General features: G+C 32.0%; 1 protein-coding gene across 1 annotated transcript; it reads left to right on the top strand.

Annotated features, from left to right (window-relative positions):
- Positions 1–605: 605 nt before the first annotated feature.
- Positions 606–12,182, top strand: Vkor (Vitamin-K epoxide reductase). Its single transcript, XM_075311956.1, has 3 exons — positions 606–831; positions 895–1,016; positions 11,868–12,182. The coding sequence occupies exons 1-3, from the start codon at positions 674–676 to the stop codon at positions 12,098–12,100; spliced, it is 513 nt and encodes a 170-aa protein (XP_075168071.1). The 5' UTR covers positions 606–673; the 3' UTR covers positions 12,101–12,182.
- The last annotated feature ends 7,408 nt before the right edge of the window (positions 12,183–19,590 follow it).

Raw genomic sequence — 19,590 nt, 5'->3', positions numbered from 1 at the left:
CACAAATTACTTTATTTCTGAATGCAATAGATCAAAATGCTTTTGAAAGCTACCAAAAAATTAAATGAACTGTTACTGGAAAAAATCTATCAGTTTTCAGACGAGCGTTTTAGAAATGATAGCAACCTGAAGTTGGTTACAATAAATAAAAAAATTGTTGGAAATTTATATGGATATTCAGGTATAATCTTTTAATTAAGCGGTAAAATTTTGTTTAACTTTTTTACTGTTATTACACAAATGTAAGCCCTTGTCCATATAGCTTAGGGATAGCTCCCAAGTGACCAATATTCAAAAAGTCTCCCGAAATCCTCCATTCCACTTCCACTTCCATGTGGTGAGTTTTCCTTAAAATTTATCCTTTTACTTGGAGTTATTTTATTTTGTAGTATACCTTTGAGCTTCGACTGTGGTACAGTGCGCCGGCGTGAAAATAAGGTAACCGTATGTTTCCAAAGCAAATTTGACAAATATGATTTTCAAGATTTTTTCTTATCGAATACTATGCTGGCCAGCTTAGCATACTAACATATGTAAAAATCCAGTCGCGACTACTGTTTATCAATATCCGAAAATCTATCAGTATAGGAAAATCATTTCACAAATTACCCTCGTTCTAAACTCTCTTAAAATCCTGTAGTAGAAACACGCATTTTTTAAATTTCAATGTACCATGACTGAGTGCAAATATTTACGTTTTTGGTGTATTCTTGGTTTTGCAGTCTCACTTTATGCCACATACGTGGAGTTTAAATTAATATTCAATAGTGAATATAAAGCTCTATGTGATTTAGCTCCAAAAATAAGTTGCACCAATGTTTTCAATTCTCCGTAAGTGGAAAAGGACGAACAATATTGTGAAATTATTTTGATAACGCTTGTGATTTTTCGTAGATATGGTAAAGGTTTTGGACTGTTGACCAATATTGTTCCAACTTCTGAAGATTCTTTCTCATTTTGGAATCCACCAAATGGTATTTTTGGAATTATATATTATGCCGTATTGTATTCAACAGGTAAAGTACTAATTAATTGAGAACTATAATACAAAGTGCAAGAATATCGCTAATATTTTTCAAATTAAGATATAAGATGAATTTGAAAACAATATACAATTAAAAAATTCATAATCATTTTAAATCATTAATTTTTTAATCAAAATAAAATTTAATCACAACGATTAATAAAATCATTTAAACTTTTAATAGGAACAATTATTTTTTTAATTAGCGTTGATGATTGACATTATCAGTCTCCTGATTGGGGAAATTTCAATTAAAAATTAATTTCGTGATTAAAAGTAAAAATTCTGGTGAAAAGAGTCATTTGGTAAATACGTTAATCTTTTTACGGTTTTGGTATGAAAGATTATGGAAGGGGGTTTACCCCCCTGTTCTAGTTTAATAATCCGCAAAATGCAAAATGTTGTATTGCCAATAATTCTTAAGACGATACGTCTTTTGTCATGACATTTTTACCGATTAAATTTCGCATTCATACCAAAAAAGGTAGATTTTTACTCTTTCGTAGATTGGAATTCTTTTCAAAGTATATATATATATATATTTATTTTCTATAGAAATAAAATTTTGACAAAATTTGCTATAGAGATAAAATTTTGTCAAAATTTTCTGTAGAAATAAAATCTTGATAAAACTTTCTAAAAAATTAAATTAAATAAACAAAATTTTTACAAAATTTTCTAAAGTAAAAGTAAAATTATTGTTGTTTTTGATCTCAGCTTAAAGCCATGCATTGACTAAAGTACAAGTGTAGCTTAACCAACAGAGGAAAAGTACACGCAAAGAAAAAAAAACGTTTGGAAAACGTGTACCGAAAACGTTTTTCTTTTGTTAGAGTTTTTTGAATTTCTTCGAAAAGTATACACTTTTATCACCAAAAAAATTCGTTTGTTACAAAATGTTAATTTTTTTAATAAAAAAAGATTTTTTTTACCCAACAACACAGCCCATTTCGTTTATATCAAACACTGTTCTTTTCTGACTTTAGGTCTTTAATAAGACATATTTTACAGTTCAAAATTTAATATTCTACAATGTAATGTTGAACATTTTTTCGGAATCTTCCTAACATATCTGGAATATATGTACAAAAAAAAAAAAAAAAAAAAACTTTGGTCGAAGCAGGGATCGAACCCACGACCCTTGGCATGCAAGTCAGGCGTAGCAACCACTGCTCCATGGTGCCCAACTAAATGTATTTTTCTGTGAAATAAACTTTGTTTAATCGGCTCGTGGGCGCCGCAAGCTATGCTATATAAATATAACTTATATGGGTAATTGTCTATTGATAACAATAACGGCTACATAGCTCAGTGGATAGTGTGTTGGCTTACAAATTGCATGGTCCGCGGTTCGATTCTCCGTCCATGCGAAAGGTAAAAAAAATTTTAAAAATTTATAAAATCGTATAATTTATTCTACATTGTTTGTATTACAGAAAAAGGTGCTAAAGAACTAAAAAACTTCGTGGAAGTGAGAAAGATGTGAGGGAAAATGCAATTAGCCAGAAAAATTTTTTTTTCAGTTAGTCTTTATGAAATTGTTTTTACATCCTGGAAAAGAGTAAACGTTTATCACAAAAATTATATACTTTTCTTCCAAATACACTTCCTTTCAACGAAAAGCAAATGAGAAACGAACTTTGTTTGTCTAAAATTTCTTTTGGGAGGAAAGAATTATTTTTTTTGCGTGTATGCTTGTCAAATTTATTTGGGCAAAGGAAAATAGATATGCTGGCAAATTTGTTTAGGCAGTAGCCGACTATCAAACCCTTTTTCGGGAGGTTCAAGTGTAGTTCAATTTGGATTGAGTGAATTACCCGAATTTATTCTGATAATTGGTTGATAGTTTTGCTGCAAGTAGAGGATGCTGATGAGGAATGTGGTAATTCCGAAACAGCTTTACATCCAACCATCTTGCAGTCTATAGGGCTTTGCCCAAATAAATTTGACAAGCATACATTTCCTCTGTTGGTTAAGCTACACTTGTAGTTTAGTCAATGCATGGCTTTAAGCTGAGATCAAAAACAACAATAACGATTGAAGAGAAGCCAACAATAACAAACAAAACGTAAAAGTAAAATTTTGACAAATTTTTATATAGAAATAAAATTTTGACAAAATTTTTTTATAGAAATAAAATTTTTACAAAATTTTCTTTAGAAATAAAATTTTGACAAATTTGTTTATGGGTGAATAATCTGAAATGGCTCCTTTTCTTTGAGAAAAATGGGACAGTCTTCATAATCAAATAAAAGCAAAACAAGTACATACGGCCGTAAGTTCGGCCAGGCCGAATCTTATGTACCCTCCACCATGGATTGCGTAGAAACTTCTACGAAAGACTGTCATCCACAAATTTCAACTCACATGGTTGTTAAATATCATATACTACCACCACGTACCAAATTTCAACCAGATCGGATGAATTTTGCTTCTCCAAAAGGCACCGGAGGTCAAATCTGCTCTAATTTTGCTCTACGAAGGTGCTCCGGAGGTCAACTCTGGGGATCGGTATATATGGGGCCTATATACAATTATGGACCGATATCGACCAATTTTTGCATGAGTGTTTGAGGTATATTAACATCACGTACCAAATTTCAACTGAATCAGATGAATTTTGGTCTTCCAAGAGGCTCCGGAGGTCAAATCTGGTGATCGGTTTATATGGAGGCTATATATAATTATGGACCGATATGGACCAATTTTTGCATGATTGTTAGAGACCATATACTAACACCATGTACCACATTTCAGCCGGATCGGATGAAATTTGCTTCTCTTAGAGGCTCCGCAAGCCAATTCGGGGGATCGGTTTATATGGGGGCTATATATAATTATGGACCGATATGGACCAATTTTTGCATGATTATTAGAGACCATATACTAACGCCATGTACCAAATTTCAGCCGGATCGGATGAAAATTGTTGCTCTTAGAGGGTCTGCAAGCCAAATCGGGGGATTGGTTTATATGGGGGCTATATATAATTATGGACCGATATAGACCAATTTTTGCATGGTTATTAGAGATCATATACTTACGCCATGTACCAAATTTCAGCCGGATCGGATGAAAATTGTTGCTCTTAGAGGGTCTGAAAGCCAAATCGGGGGATCGGTTTATATGGGGGCTATATATAATTATGGACCGATATGAACCAATTTTTGCATGGTTGTTAGAGACCATATATTAACACCACGTACCAAATTTCAGCCGGATCGGATGAAATTTGCTTCTCTTAGAGGCTCCGCAAGCCAAATCGGGGGATCGGTTTATATGGGGGCTATATATAATTATGGACCGATATGGACCAATTTGTGCATGTTTGTTAGAGACCGTATACTAACGCCATGTACCAAATTTCAGCCGCATCGGATGAAAATTGTTGCTCTTAGAGGGTCTGCAAGTCAAATCGGGGGATCGGTTTATATGGGGGCTATATATAATTATGGACCGATATGGACCAATTTTTGTATGGTTGTTAGAGACCATATACTAACACCATGTACCAAATTTCAGCCGGATCGGATGAAATTTGCTTCTCTTAGAGGCCTCGCAAGCCAAATTTGGGGGTCCGTTTATATGGGGGCTATACGTAAAAGTGGACCGATATGGCCCATTTTCAATACCATCCGACCTACATCGATATCAACTACTTGTGCCAAGTTTCAAGTCGATAGCTTGTTTCGTTCGAAAGTTAGCGTGATTTCAACAGACGGACGGACGGACGGACGGACATGCTCAGATCGACTCAGAATTTCACCACGACCCAGAATATATATACTTTATGGGGTCTTAGATCAATATTTCGATGTGTTACAAACGGAATGACAAAGTTAATATACCCCCCATCCTATGGTGGAGGGTATAAAAAACAATTTTAAACAGCCGGACACAGAAAGGAGTCATTTAAGATTATTCACCCATATAGAAATTTTTATATATCTAAATAGAAATTGTGGCAAAGTTTCTATAGAAATTTATTTTCCTCTGTTGGTTAAGCTACACTTGTTGTTTAGTGGTGAAGGGTATAAATAGTTAATAAAAAAAAACAATTTTAAACAGCCGGACACAGAAAGGAGTCATTTAAGATTATTCACCCATATAGAAATTTTTATATATATAAATAGAAATTGTGGCAAAGTTTCTATAGAAATTTCTTTTCCTCTGTTGGTTAAGCTACACTTGTTCTTTAGTCAATGCATGGTTTTAAGCTGTAATCAAAAACAACAACAATGCTTAAAGAACAAAACCAACAATAACAAAACAAAACGAATAAAAGAAAGAGGAAGCACGCTCAAAATAAACCCAGCCAACTGCACTCAAATCGATGATTTGACAGTGGCATAGGAAAAGAGATATATTTGTAGGAATTTATTTCGGCATAAGCCGGCTATCATGCAACACTTTTTTCGGAAGGTTCAAGTGTGGTTCATTGTTGGGTTTAATGAACTGCCTGAATTTATTCTGATAATTGGTTGATAGTTTTGCTGCAAGTAGAGGATGCTGATGAGGAATGTGGTAATTCCGAAACGTGCGTCCATCCAACCATCTTGCAGTCTATAGGGCTTTGTCCAAATAAATTTGAAAAACATTCTTTTCCTCTGTTGGTTAAGCTACACTTCTAGTTTAGTCAATACATGGTTTTAAGCTGAAATAAAAAAAAACAACAACAATACAAAGAAATAAAATGTTGAGAAAATTTTCTATAGAAATAAAATGTTGATAAAAATTCTTATAAAGGCAATATTAAGACAACTTCTATAAAAATTTTAATTCTGTTCATACTATCAAAGGCAAATGTCCCTTGTTGGTGCAAGCTAAAAATATTTAAAACTTCGATGCATATATAATTCAGATGTTTAGCGAAATCGTCAAACAGAATAATGAATATGAGTATGTAACCTAAATTTTACGAAACCAAATTAGAACAATATTAAGAACTAATTTATTTAAATTACAGAAATGCTATTTTGAAAAAAGTTTATAATCTTCGTTTTAAGTTTTCAATTAAATTAAAATTTCGCCTTCAACAAATATGCAACCTTCCGATAAAGTCATGACATTTCGAAGTATGACAAATTTATCTGGTGTAAAGAAAAAAATTTAAAAGAAACAACCATATATGGCCGTAAGTTCGGCCAGGCCGAATCTTATGTACCCTCCACCATGGATTGCGTAGAAACTTCTACGAAAGACTGTCATCCACAATCGAATTACTTAGGTTGTGGTATCTTAAATCGTTTTCTAAATTATGAGTTAGTCCACACGTGGCATATATTTGACAAGAAAGATATGTGCAGGTCTACAAATAATTACGAATCGATATGGACGTTTGCACGGTACGTAGGGAGCCAGAATTGATATATATGGGGGTCGCTTATATGGGGGCTATATACAATTATGAACTTGATATGGGCCAATTTTTGTGTGATTGGGGATCTATTGGGATCTGAGGGCTATATATAACTATAGACCGATATGGGTCTAGTTAGGCATGGTTGTTAACGGCCACATACACAATGTACCAAATTACAACTGACTCGGATGAAATTTGCTTCTCCAAAAGGCACCGGAGGTCAAATCTGGGGACCCGTTTATATGGGGGCTATATATAATTATGGACTGATATGAACCAATTCCTTTATGGTTGTTGGATACCATATACTAACATCACGTGCCAAACTTCAACCGAATCGGATGAATTTTGCTCTTCCAAGGGGCTCCTAAGGTCAAATCAGGGGATCGGTTTATATGGGGGCTATATATAATTATGGACCGATTTCGACCAATTTTTGCATGGGTGTTTGAGGCCATATATTAACACCACGTACCAAATATCAACTGAGTCAGATGAATTTTGGTCTTCCAAGAGGCTCCGGAGGTCAAACCTGGTGATCGGTTTATATGGGGGCTATATATAATTATGCACCGATGTGGACCAATGGTCATTAGAGACCATATACTAACACCATGTACTAAATTTCAGCCGGATCGGATGAAATTTGCTTCTCTTAGAGGCTCCGAAAGCCAAATCTGGGGATCAGTTTATATGGGGGCTATATATAATTATGGACCGATGCGGACCAAGTTTTGCATTGTTGTTAGAGACCACATACTAACACCGTGTACCAAATTTCAGCCGGATCGGATGAAATTTGCTTTTCTTAGAGGGTCTGCAAGCCAAATTTGGGGGTCCGTTTATATGGCGGCTATACGTAAAAGTGAACCAATATGGCCCATTTGCAATACCATTCGACCTACATCAATAACAACTACTTGTGCCAAGTTTCAAGTCGATAGCTTGTTTCGTTCGGAAATTAGCGTGATTTCAACAGACGGACGGAACTGCCAAGCTTAGATCGACTCAGAATTTCACCACGACCCAGAATATATATACTTTATGGGGTCTTAGAGCAATATTTCGATGTATTACAAACGGAATGACAAAGTTAATATACCCCCCATCCAATGGTGGAGGGTATAAAAAATTGGGGTCATCTGATAACCCAAATCGTATTGATCATCGCCACATTTTTTACTGTTGGAATATAAATTAAAATTCTTACTACTCAGCATATATTGAATTCATATTGAATAGTAAGAACTTTTAATACCGTTCCAGTATGAAGTGTGCTGTATGGAATGTGCTGTATGAAATGTGCTACGATGTTTGTTATCAAATGACCCCACGTAGTACGAGGGTTAAAGAAATAATCTTTAAATTATTTAAGATATCGAATCTTTGTATTAAAGATAAGAAGAATAAATAAGGATTTTATTTAAGAAAAAAAATTGATTTTAGTCTTTGTTAAATTTTGGATATTTAAACTGGCATTTACCTTAGGTTGCTTAAGGACCTTTTTTATACCCTCCACCATAGGATGGGGTGTGTATTAAATCGAAATATTGCTCTTAGACCTTATAAAGTAACATAGTAATATCCCATTATTTTATTGCGTAAATGTGGCAATGAAGCAAATCACTCTCTTGTTGGAAGGATGATGGGTTGAGACCATAGACCTTATAATACATAGATGAGCCATGGGTGTCAAACCATGTTTGAAAGTTCCGAAGATTAAGAATAAACGAGAAAAATAAGAGCACGCTTATATTCTCTTTCGTTTTCCTTTTTGTAGTTTGCCAATTTTACACAAAATTGGAACGTTTATGATGCACCAGAGGATTTATAAATAAATTAATATATTAAAAGTTCATATTTGAACAAAAAATTGTGACCAAAACCGCGAAAATAAGAAATTTAATTTTGAGCAGCATTGCTCTTTACGAACAACACAAAAGCTAATGCACGAAAATTAATGTTTGGGACTGACTCTTTACGAAATGTCAGAAAATTAATTTTTGGAACTGACACATTTTTTTAAAAGAGAATAGTGCGTCATCTATGTATTATAAGGTCTATGGTTGAGACCGAGGCTTCTTGGTGCATTAACGAAGTTGACTCGCTCTCTTTTCATCATCACCACCAAACATAGAGGTTGATTTCCTTCACCAGCTCACCATTGATCTCATAATATGTAAGTTAGAAGTCTCTAATGTACACACAAACACACTCAATGAATATATAAATTGTGAACTCATACATCCTCGTCTTTCATTTCAAAAGGCAAATTATAAATCTTCTCCATTTAACGAATATTTCGAATGTCTCATTTTCGAAATATTTCTATAAAATTTTGTGTTTTCAAATTTGGTCGGTTCAATTTTACTTAAATAACATAACTACAACCAGGGCTATGGAGTCGAGCCAATTTTGCTCCACTCCGACTCCAACTCCAGCATTTTTCATCAGCTCGACTCCGACTCCGGAGTCGACTCCGGGTAATATAACTAAATCTCATTTTAATACCACTAATTTGTAGTTGTATTGTGGGAGTACCGTAAGTGGATCGATATAAAATATCGTATTTATTTATGTGTGCAAAAAAAAGGTCTTAATTTCACATTAGATGCCAATTGAACTCTATATGTCAAATTTAGGACAATGTTTAATAAATAAAATAATGATATAAATACCCATCATAATATGAGAAGATACCAACAGTATATGTATTTGTGGACCAAAATACTATCTCAAATCCTTTAAATTTGTTGCGAGCTATATAAAGGTTTATATTTCCATATGCATGAATTTGAATATGAATGGATTTAGACAAAATTGTATATACTTCTACAAAATCTATGTACTTAAAATTTAAATCTAACGTTATGGCGTAACACAATTTTAACGAAAAATAAAAAGGAAAGGAAAGTCTAAAGTCGGGCGGGCCGATTATAATATACTCTGCACAACTTTGTATTTAAATCTACATTTTGATAAAATTTCAAATCAGACTTCTACAAAACTCGGGCAATATTTGGAAAATATTTATAATTGTTTAGACAATTTCGCAAAAATGCATTTATGATTCATTTATTGAAAATTTTGAAAATTTGAGTCATTTCTACAAGTTTTCGACTTAGCAGCAATTTTTCCAAATTGTATGCTCACTGAATACAATTTTGGAAAAATTTTTGTCTAGGAAATAAAATTTCTATATAAAATTTTGCAAAATTTTCTACAGAAACAAAATTTTGACTAAATTTTCTATAGAAATAAAATTTTGGCAAAATTTTCTATAGAAATCAAATTTTGACCAAATATATAGAAATAAAATTTTTATAGAAATAAAATTTGGCAACATTTTTTATAGAAATAAAAGTTTGAAAAAATTATCAATAGAAATATAATTTAAAAAAAAAAATTGTGTAGCAAACAAAATTTTGCAAAATTTTCTATAGAAATAAAATTTTGCAAAATATTCTATACAAACAACATTTTGACAAAATTTTCTATAGAAATAAAATTTTGACAAAATTTTCTATAGAAATAAAATTTTGACCAAATTTTCTAATAAAAAATCTATTACTATAAAATGTTGGCAAAATTTTCTATAAAAATAAAATTTTGACCAAATTTTCTAATAAAAAAATAAAATTTCTATATAAAATTTTGCAAAATTTTCTACAGAAACAAAATTTTGACTAAATTTTCTATAGAAATAAAATTTTGGCAAAATTTTCTATAGAAATCAAATTTTGACCAAATATATAGAAATAAAATTTTTATAGAAATAAAATTTGGCAACATTTTTTATAGAAATAAAAGTTTGAAAAAATTATCAATAGAAATACAATTAAAAAAAATTGTGTAGCAAACAAAATTTTGCAAAATTTTCTATAGAAATAAAATTTTGCAAAATATTCTATACAAACAACATTTTGGCAAAATTTTCTATAGAAATAAAATTTTGACAAAATTTTCTATAGAAATAAAATTTTGACAAAATTTTCTATAGAAATAAAATTTTGACCAAATTTTCTAATAAAAAATCTATTACTATAAAATGTTGGCAAAATTTTCTATAAAAATAAAATTTTGACCAAATTTTCTAATAAAAAAATTTTCTATAGAAATAAAATTTCGACTTAAATTTTTATAGAAATAAAATTTTGACTTAAATTTTTATAGAAATAAAATTATCAATAGAAATAAAATTTTGAAAAAATTTTTGTGTAATAAACAAAATTTTGCAAAATATTCTATAGAAACAAAATTTTGACTCAATTTTCTATAGAAATAAAATTGTAACAAAATTTGCTATAGAAATAAAATTTTGACAAAACTTTTTATAGAAATAACATTTTGACAAAATTTTCTATTATATTTCATGTTAGCCTGATACCGAAACAGGCAATTGACGTCCAAATGCATTATGTCTAATTACACTGAAAAAACAGTGAATCCACCAGGAAAGATAACTTTCGATTAATTTTAGAAAATTTGGAACTTTTTTTAGAAAATTTTAACTAAACGGTATTACAAGCGCTGGCATCACTCCGATATGGCAAAAATAAGTAAATATTTTTCGACAAATTCAAGAAAATTTATTAGACATAACTAAATTTTTTCAGTAGTTAAAGAAAATTTTGTAGTTTTAAGAGAAATCTTGGAGTTCAAAATTGCAAGAATGTCTTTAGTGACATACGAAGTTCACAATGGACACATTTTTGGTAAAATTTACAAATTTAAAGAAATAATGAACTATTTTGTAAGAAATACGAAATTAGGAAATCTTTATGCTTTATTTGTGTATAACTTTTTCCCGTTTTTTAGTTCATTTAACTAACATACGCAAAAAATTATTTGACTAAAATAAACTTTTTCCAAACATAATGATTCTATGAACTAATATAAAGTTAATATGGCTTTAGTGAAATAGAGAGTTCACTTTTTTTTGAGTGTATACATATATTAAATTAAAATAAAAATAATATCGATTGTTCGAAATATTTCAAATAAATTGAACATTCTAGGAAACATAAAACGATAGCCGTAATTGGAAGTTGATTTTCATTTACAATCATGATGTACATTGATCGAATGAATAACGCAATGGAAACTAATTTGCGTAAAAACTTGCTTAGTTACAAAAATGTGAAGTGTTTTAAAAAATTTGGTTTAGCCGGAGTCGGAGTCGAGCAAAATTTTTACGACTCCGACTCCGGCTCCACAGCCCTGACTACAACTTCATAGTCTAAATTTTCTTCGTATAATTGTTATTCCTAATTACAAATATATTTGTTACAATCCCGTAACAATATTGAACAAATAGACTATAATTCAGATCAACATTCAGTGATCAGAATTTTATAAACTTAATTTTAATAATGATTAATTAATTAACAAACATACACATATACATACAATTAATCACATTAGCTAAGGAAAATTGTAACAAACATCATATTCAAATGAACTTTTCTATTTTTATTTCAGCAAATGTTAATCATCAACTGATAAGGATACTCCAATTGCTATGCTGCATATTATCCAATATAATGTCAATATATTTGGCATATATCCTATATATACTAGACGATATATGTGTGGTGTGCATCACAATTTACATAATCAATTTTATGTGCCTATGGGAGATGTTACGGAATAAAAAACATATGTGGATCCAAAATATTCCCTTCCTCAATAGAAAATCAATAAAAACGGCTTAAAATTAAAATCAATAAATACAATTGTTCATAGGTAAATTTTTATATATTTTAGCCAAAAATAAACTTGAAATAGCCCATTAAAGAGTTTTAATATCCAATTCCCAACATCTTCGATCTTTGTGGTGGTTTCGTAATGTGAACACAAAACAATTTGGTAATCTCCTAATTTGAATCTGTGATCATTATCGCCACCATTATGTATAATAAATACATGTCTAATTTGTAAAGTAGTAAAAAACAATAAATAGGTTTTGTCACGGGGTAAATGTGCCATACTAATAGGAAATCACAGAAAAAAACACCAAAAACTAGCATCGTCCTCGACGAGATCCAACTTTGTATAGAAGATGGTTTCAACATTACAGTGATGCCTTTGGAAAATCTAATAACGTCAAATCAATGACATCATTTTGAACATTTTTTATGAAGACGACATATTAACTAAACATTGCAATTGGGATTCTCAACACTCGGGGAGAAAAGTTAGTTGAATATTTATGTTAACCCTTAATGCCACTGTTGAGTACAAAAGACGGACAATAGATATTATCATAACGTATAAGCAGAGTATGAAGATACCAACAGCTCAACCGTTAACTTTAGTGTCACCGAAAAAAATATTTACAATGTTTGCTTTTGTAGACAAAAATCGTCGCCTGTAAAGAGACCCAGAAAAAAACATGGAAGTCGTTCTAAAGGCACATTATTTTCTTCTTATTTTCAAAATTTAATTGTTATAGGTATTTATTATAGGATATGTTTTAACATGTATAATCCTACACTGTAATTATAAGATTTTAATCTTGGTGTGTAGGTACTCAATAAAATGAAAAATAGAATTTATTTGAATTCAATTTTTTATAAACCGCATTTTCCATATTTTTAATTAATAATTTTAACTTTTTATACCCACCACCATAGAATGGTGACGGGGGTATAATAAGTTTGTCATTCCGTTTGTAACACATCGAAATATCGATTTCCGACTATATAATGTATATATATTCTTGATCAGGGAGAAATTCTAAGACGATATAACGATGTCCGTCTGTCTGTCTCTCTGTTGTAATCACGCTAGAGTCTTCAATAATGAAGCAATCGTGCTGAAAATTTGCAAAAACTCGTCTTTTGTCTGCAGGCAGGTCAAGTTCGAAGATGGGATATATCGGTCCAGGTTTTGATATAGTCCCCATATAAACCGACCTCCCGATTTTGGGTCTTGGGCTTATAGAAATCGAAGTTTTTATCCAATTTGCTTCAAATTTGAAATCTAGAGGTATTTTATGACCATAAAGAGGTGTGCCAAAAATGGTGAGTATCGGTCCATGTTTTGGTATAGCCCCCATATAGACCGATCTCCCGATTTTACTTCTTGGGCTTATAGAAATCGCAGTTTTTATTCAATTTACCTGAAATTGGAAATTTAGAGGTATTGAAGGACCACAAATACGTGTGCCAAAAATTGTGAGTATCGGTCCATGTTTTGGTATGGTCCCCATATAAAACGACCTCCCGATTTGGGGTCTTGGTCTTATAGAAACCGTAGTTTTTATCCAATTTGTCTGAAATTGGAAATCTAGAGGTATTTTAGGACCATAAAGAGGTGTGCTGAAAATGGTGAGTATCGGTCCATATTTTGGTATAGCCCCCATATAGACCGATTTCCCGATTTTACTTCTTGGGCTTCTAGAATCCGAAGTTTTTATCCTATTTGCCTGAAATTGGAAATCTAGAGGTATTTTCGGTTCATTAAGAGGTGTGCCGAAAACTGTGAGTATCGGTCTATATTTTAGTATAGCCCCTATAAGAACGATCTCCCGATTTAACTCCTTGGGTTCCTAGAAATCGTAGTTTTTATCTGATTTGCCTGAAATTGTAAATATTCTGGTATTTTAGGCTCACAAAAGCGTGTATCGGATTAAGTTTTTATCGGTCCATTTGGTAATGCCTCCATATAGACCGACTTCACTTCTTGAGGGTATAGAAGGTGCACTGATCATGAAAATTGCTTGAAACTCAATGTAAAATTTCCAGATTTTACTTCTACAGATTTAAGATTTCAAATCAAGACGTTATTTTATAATTTCCTTGCACACTTACAATAGATGTTAATGATTCCTCTAAAACTCAAACAAAAATGGTTCTTATAAATCCAGAATCTGATATAGTCCTCATACACTGAAAAAACAGTGAACCCACCAGGAAGAAATGTTTCGGTTAATTTTAGAAAATTTTGAATATTTGTAGAAAATTTTAACTAAACAGTATTACAAACGTTGGCATCACGCCGATGTCATCAAAATAAGTAAATATTTTTCGACAAATTCAAGAAAATTTATTAGACATAACTAAGTTTTTTCACTTGTTAAAGAAAATTTTGTAGTTTGAAGGAAAAACTTGGAGTTCAAAATTGCAAGAATGTCTTTAGTGATATACGAAGTTCATGATGGACGCATTTTTGGTAAAATTTACAAATTTAAAGAAATTCTGAACTATTTTGTAGAAGGTACGAATTTAGTTAATCATTATGCTTCATTTGAGTTTAGTTTTTTCCTCAGTTTTAGTTAATTTAACTAACGTAAACAAAAAATTATTAGATTAAAGGAAACTTTCTCCAAACATAATAATTCCATGAACTAAAATAAAGTTAAATTGGCTTTAGTGAAATAGAGAGTTCACTTTTTTTTGAGTGTAGGTGAAATCTTTAAATTTATCTTCGGGAAGTGTCCTCAAGCCCTCCTAAAATTTTAAAGGAAACCCTAATATTTGGTTCATGGTGGTGGGTATTTAAGATTCGGCCCGGCCGAACTTAGTGCTGTATATACTTGTTTTGTTTCAAATAGATTTATTTAAATTTTGTCAAAAAATATTTGAGGTTCAAACAAGCGTTAAAAATCTTAAATAAATTTAAAAATATTTATTTGGCAAATTATCACAAATTTTTTTAATTCACATCGAAAATACTGAATTTGGATCACACCTTAAATATGAAGTGATGCATATCCAGTGCAACGGATGTTGACGTCCTATGACAATTCTTCGCGCCAATTTTGCACCACTTCCGAATTCAAAATAGAGGTGTGCACGTGAGTAATAATTTACTCGCGCTCACACACACTCACCACGTAAAAATCTTACTCACGCACGATATTGTTTGGTAGGACTCACGCTAACGCACACTCAAGAAAAGAAAATTTGTACTCACGCACGAAAATGTCGTGACTGACGAAAAATACCGCGACTCACAAATAATTTTATGAGTAATTTACCTTAGCGACGTGTCTGATTTAAAAAGAAAGTATTTTTTGTTGGCAATCAAGTGTGTGATCGTTTTATATATGGTTGGAAAATCACAATCGGCTATTTTTGACGAACTCAAATTAGGGCTGCAAAACTATCAATAGTTTCGAAAAAACAAACCTAACGCTTTAAATTTAATTTTTAAATAAGCAATTCATTTCATACAAAGCAGTCAACTTTAGGAAAAAATAATAATAATATTTTTAAGAATTTTTCATTTTTGGTTTATTTTTACCTATATCGGTGGTATTTTTTTACTGGTCTGGGTTTATTCGATAGTATCGCTATCGGAAAATAAATATCGATAGTACCTTAAAAATAAAACTATAGATAGTTTTTTTAGCTCTAACTCAAACGCTTCAAAATCAACGTGATTAAAATGTTTGTGTTTCGTACACAGAAAAAAAATCCGTAGTTAAACTAACACAAAACTTAACTTATTTTTATTGCAAAAAAAAAATATATTAGTTTAATTCTATTATTTTTTCGAAACTTTCCACAGCCTAATGAAATATTACTTTTTTTAAATATGTCTCAAACATTTTATTAACTTAACGTGGTTATAAAGCTTAATGACATTACAAATAAGTTAAATTTAAACTAAAGGAAAATAAGTTTTTCATAAGATTCCCAAAACTAGTAAATGGTTAAAATGACGCAAATTATTTTTTTTTTATTTTTATACCCTGCGCCACACTGTGGAACAGGGTGTTATAAGTTAGTGCATATGTTTGTAACACCCATAAGGAGACGAGATAGACACATGGTGTCTTTGGCAATAATGCTCAGGGTGGGTCCCTGAGTCGATATAACCATGTCCGTCTGTCCGTCCGTCCGTCCGTCTGTCTGTGAACACATTTTTGTGATCAAAGTCTAGGTCGCAATTTAAGTCCAATCGCCTTCAAATTTGGCACATGTTCCTAATTTGAGTCAGAATAGAACCCTATTGATTTTGGAAGAAATCGGTTCAGATTTAAATATAGCTCCCATATATATCTTTCGCCCGATATGCACTATTATGGACCCAGCAGCCAGAGTTTTATACCGATTTGCTTGAAATTTTGTTCAAATATAACACTTAGTCGTATAGTCAAGTGTGCAAAATTTGATTGAAATCGGTTCAGATTTAGATATAGTTCCCAAATATATCTTTCGCCCGATATGCACTTATATGGCCCGAGAAGCCAGATTTTTGGCCGAATTTGGTTGAAATTTTGCACTAGGAGTACAATTAGTAGTATAGTTAAGTGTGCAAAATTTGATTGAAATCGGTTCAGATCTAGATATAGCTCACATATATATCTTTCGCCCGATTTGGACTAATATGGTCCTAAAAGCCAGAGGTTTGGTCCAATTTGGTTGAAATTTTGCACAGGGAGTAGATTTAGCATTGTAGCTATGCGTGCCAAATTTGGTTGAAATCGGTTCAGATTTAGATATAGCTCCCATATATAACTTTCGCCCGATATAGATTAATATAGTCCTAGAAGCCAGAGTTTTGGCCCAATTTGTTTGAAATTTTGCACTCGGAGTACAATTAGTAGTTCAGTTAAGTGTGCAAAATTTGATTGAAATCGGTTCAGATTTAGATATAGCTCCCATATATATCTTTCGCCCGATATGGACTAATATGGGTCTAAGAGCCAGAGTTTTGGCCCAATTTGGTTGTAATTTTGCACAGGGAGTAGATTTAGCATTGTAGCTATGCGTGCCAAATTTGATTGAAATCGGTTCAGATTTATATATAGCTCCCATTTATAGCTTTCGCCCGATTTACACTCATATGACCACAGAGGCCAATTTTGAACTCCGATTTAGTTGAAATTTTGCATAGGGAGTAGAATTAGTATTGTAGCTATCCGTGCCAAATTTGATTGAAATCGGTTCAGATTTATATATAGCTCCCATTTATAGCTTTCGCCCGATTTACACTCATATGACCACAGAGGCCAATTTTGAACTCCGATTTAGTTGAAATTTTGCATAGGGAGTAGAATTAGCATTGTAGCTATCCGTGCCAAATTTGGTTGAAATCGGTTCAGATTTAGATATAACTCCCATATATATGTTTTTCTGATTTCGACAAAAATGGTCAAAATACCAACATTTTCCTTGTAAAATCGCCACTGCTGTGTCGAAAAGTTGTAAAAATGACTCTAATTTTCCTAAACTTCTAATACATATATATCGAGCGATAAATCATAAATAAACTTTTGCGAAGTTTCCTTAAAATTGCTTCAGATTTAAATGTTTCCCATATTTTTTACTAACATTGTGTTCCACCCTAGTGCATTAGCCGACTTAAATTTTGAGTCTATAGATTTTGTAGAAGTCTATCAAATTCTGTCCAGATCGAGTAATATTTAAATGTATGTAAAACCTTTATACATAGCCCCCAACATATTTGACGGATGTGATATGGTATCGAAAATTTAGATCTACAAATTGGTGCAGAGTATAATATAGTCGGCCCCGCCCGACTTTAGACTTTCCTTACTTGTTTTATATGAGATAGTATAATTTCGTGAACTGAAGCTAAAAAGTACAACTAGGCATCAAAAATTTCCAATTTAGTAATTCGTAGACTTCCAAACGAACGCCCACCCAAAGTAATTTTACATCTCAAGAGAAGGCATGAACAATTGTCGTTTACAGCACATAGATGCATAACATTTAAAAATACGTAACAGAGTAACGAAATTTAAGTAAAAATTACTCCAAATCTGATTGATGTTACAAATACTGGCCCCACATTATTCCAATTTTGCAACAAAGAAAGTTTAGGGTCAATATTTGGCGATAATATTTAGAGATAAGCGTGAAAATGAATCTGTTCATAATTGCGAATTTTACAGCTGAAACAAAATTTCACACAACCAGGGTTTCCAACTTTCAAGGCCATGGATCCTCGATGGACTTTCTAAAAGATTTTTTTAGCTATTTCCTGTTTGGCAACACTGGTCTAAACCGCTGACACACGCTTCATGTTGTATTTCTCTGTCGAACATCTTCAGTTTGGTCTATAATTTAAAATGAACAGCACAGAAAAAAATATCGCTAAAATATTTCCAATAAAAAAGAAAACTTTTTCAATTAAAAAATTATTTATACAACTAATTTTTAATCAAATTGGAAACATTACGTCAATTATGTTAATGAGAGAACATTTTTAATTAAAAAAAATAGTTATACAATTAACTTTTTAATCAAACTTGAAAGCCAGTTAAAAAATTATTGAATTTTTAAATTTGTAATAAAAGAATTCAATAAATTTGTTAATTCACACAAAAAGTCAAAAAAGTGATTGAAAATAGTTACGTCTTTAATAAAAACAAGTATATACAGCAGTAAGTTCGGCCGGGCCGAATCTTAAATACCCACCACCATGAACCAAATATTAGGGTTTCCTTTGAAATTTCAGGAGGGCTTGAGGACTTGAGGACACTTCCCGAAGATAAATTTAAAGATTTCACCTATGAGGACTATATCAGATTCTGGATTTATAAGAACCATTTTTGTTTGAGTTTTAAAGGAATCATTAACATCTCTTGTAAGTGTGTAAGAAAATTTAAAATAACGTCTTGATTTGAAATCTTAAATCTGTAGATTTTCACCCGAGAAGTAAAATCTGGAAATTTTACATTGAGAAGCAATTTTCATGATCAGTGCGCCTTCTATACACTCAAGAAGTGAAGTCGGTCTATATGGAGGCATTACCAAATGGACCGATAAAAACTTAATCCGATACACGTTTTGTGAGCCTAAAATACCAGAATATTTACAATTTCAGGCAAATCAGATAGAAACTACGGTTTCTAGAAACCCAAGGAGTTAAATCGTGAGATCGTTCTTATGGAGGCTATACTAAAATATGGACCGATACTCGCCGTTTTCGGCACACCTCTTTATGGCCCGAAAATACCTCTAGATTTCCAATTTCCGGCAAATTGGATAAAAACTTCGGATTCCACAAGCCCAAGAAGTAAAATCGGGATATCGGTCTATATGGGGGCTATACCAAAACATAGAACGATACGGACCATTTTCGGCACACCTTATGATGGTCCTCAAGTGCCTCTAGATTTTCAATTTCAGGCAAATTGGATAAAAACTACGGTTTCTATAAGCCCAAGACCCCAAATCGGGAGGTCGGTTAATATGGGGACCATACCAAAACATGGAACGATGCT

This window comes from Haematobia irritans, chromosome 5, assembly GCF_050003625.1.
Source record: "Haematobia irritans isolate KBUSLIRL chromosome 5, ASM5000362v1, whole genome shotgun sequence".
Classification (NCBI taxonomy): Eukaryota; Metazoa; Arthropoda; class Insecta; order Diptera; family Muscidae; genus Haematobia; species Haematobia irritans.
The sequence above is the reverse complement of the archived record's forward strand: the minus strand, read 5'-3'. Positions and strand labels throughout refer to the sequence as shown.

Bases quoted from the DNA above. Each gene is read 5' to 3' on its own strand.
- Vkor (XM_075311956.1), top strand. From the start codon at position 674: ATGACTGAGTGCAAATATTTACGTTTTTGGTGTATTCTTGGTTTTGCA. The intron at 832-894 runs GTAAGTGGAAAA...GATTTTTCGTAG, and splicing joins ACCAATGTTTTCAATTCTCC to ATATGGTAAAGGTTTTGGAC. The intron at 1,017-11,867 runs GTAAAGTACTAA...TTTTTATTTCAG, and splicing joins TGCCGTATTGTATTCAACAG to CAAATGTTAATCATCAACTG.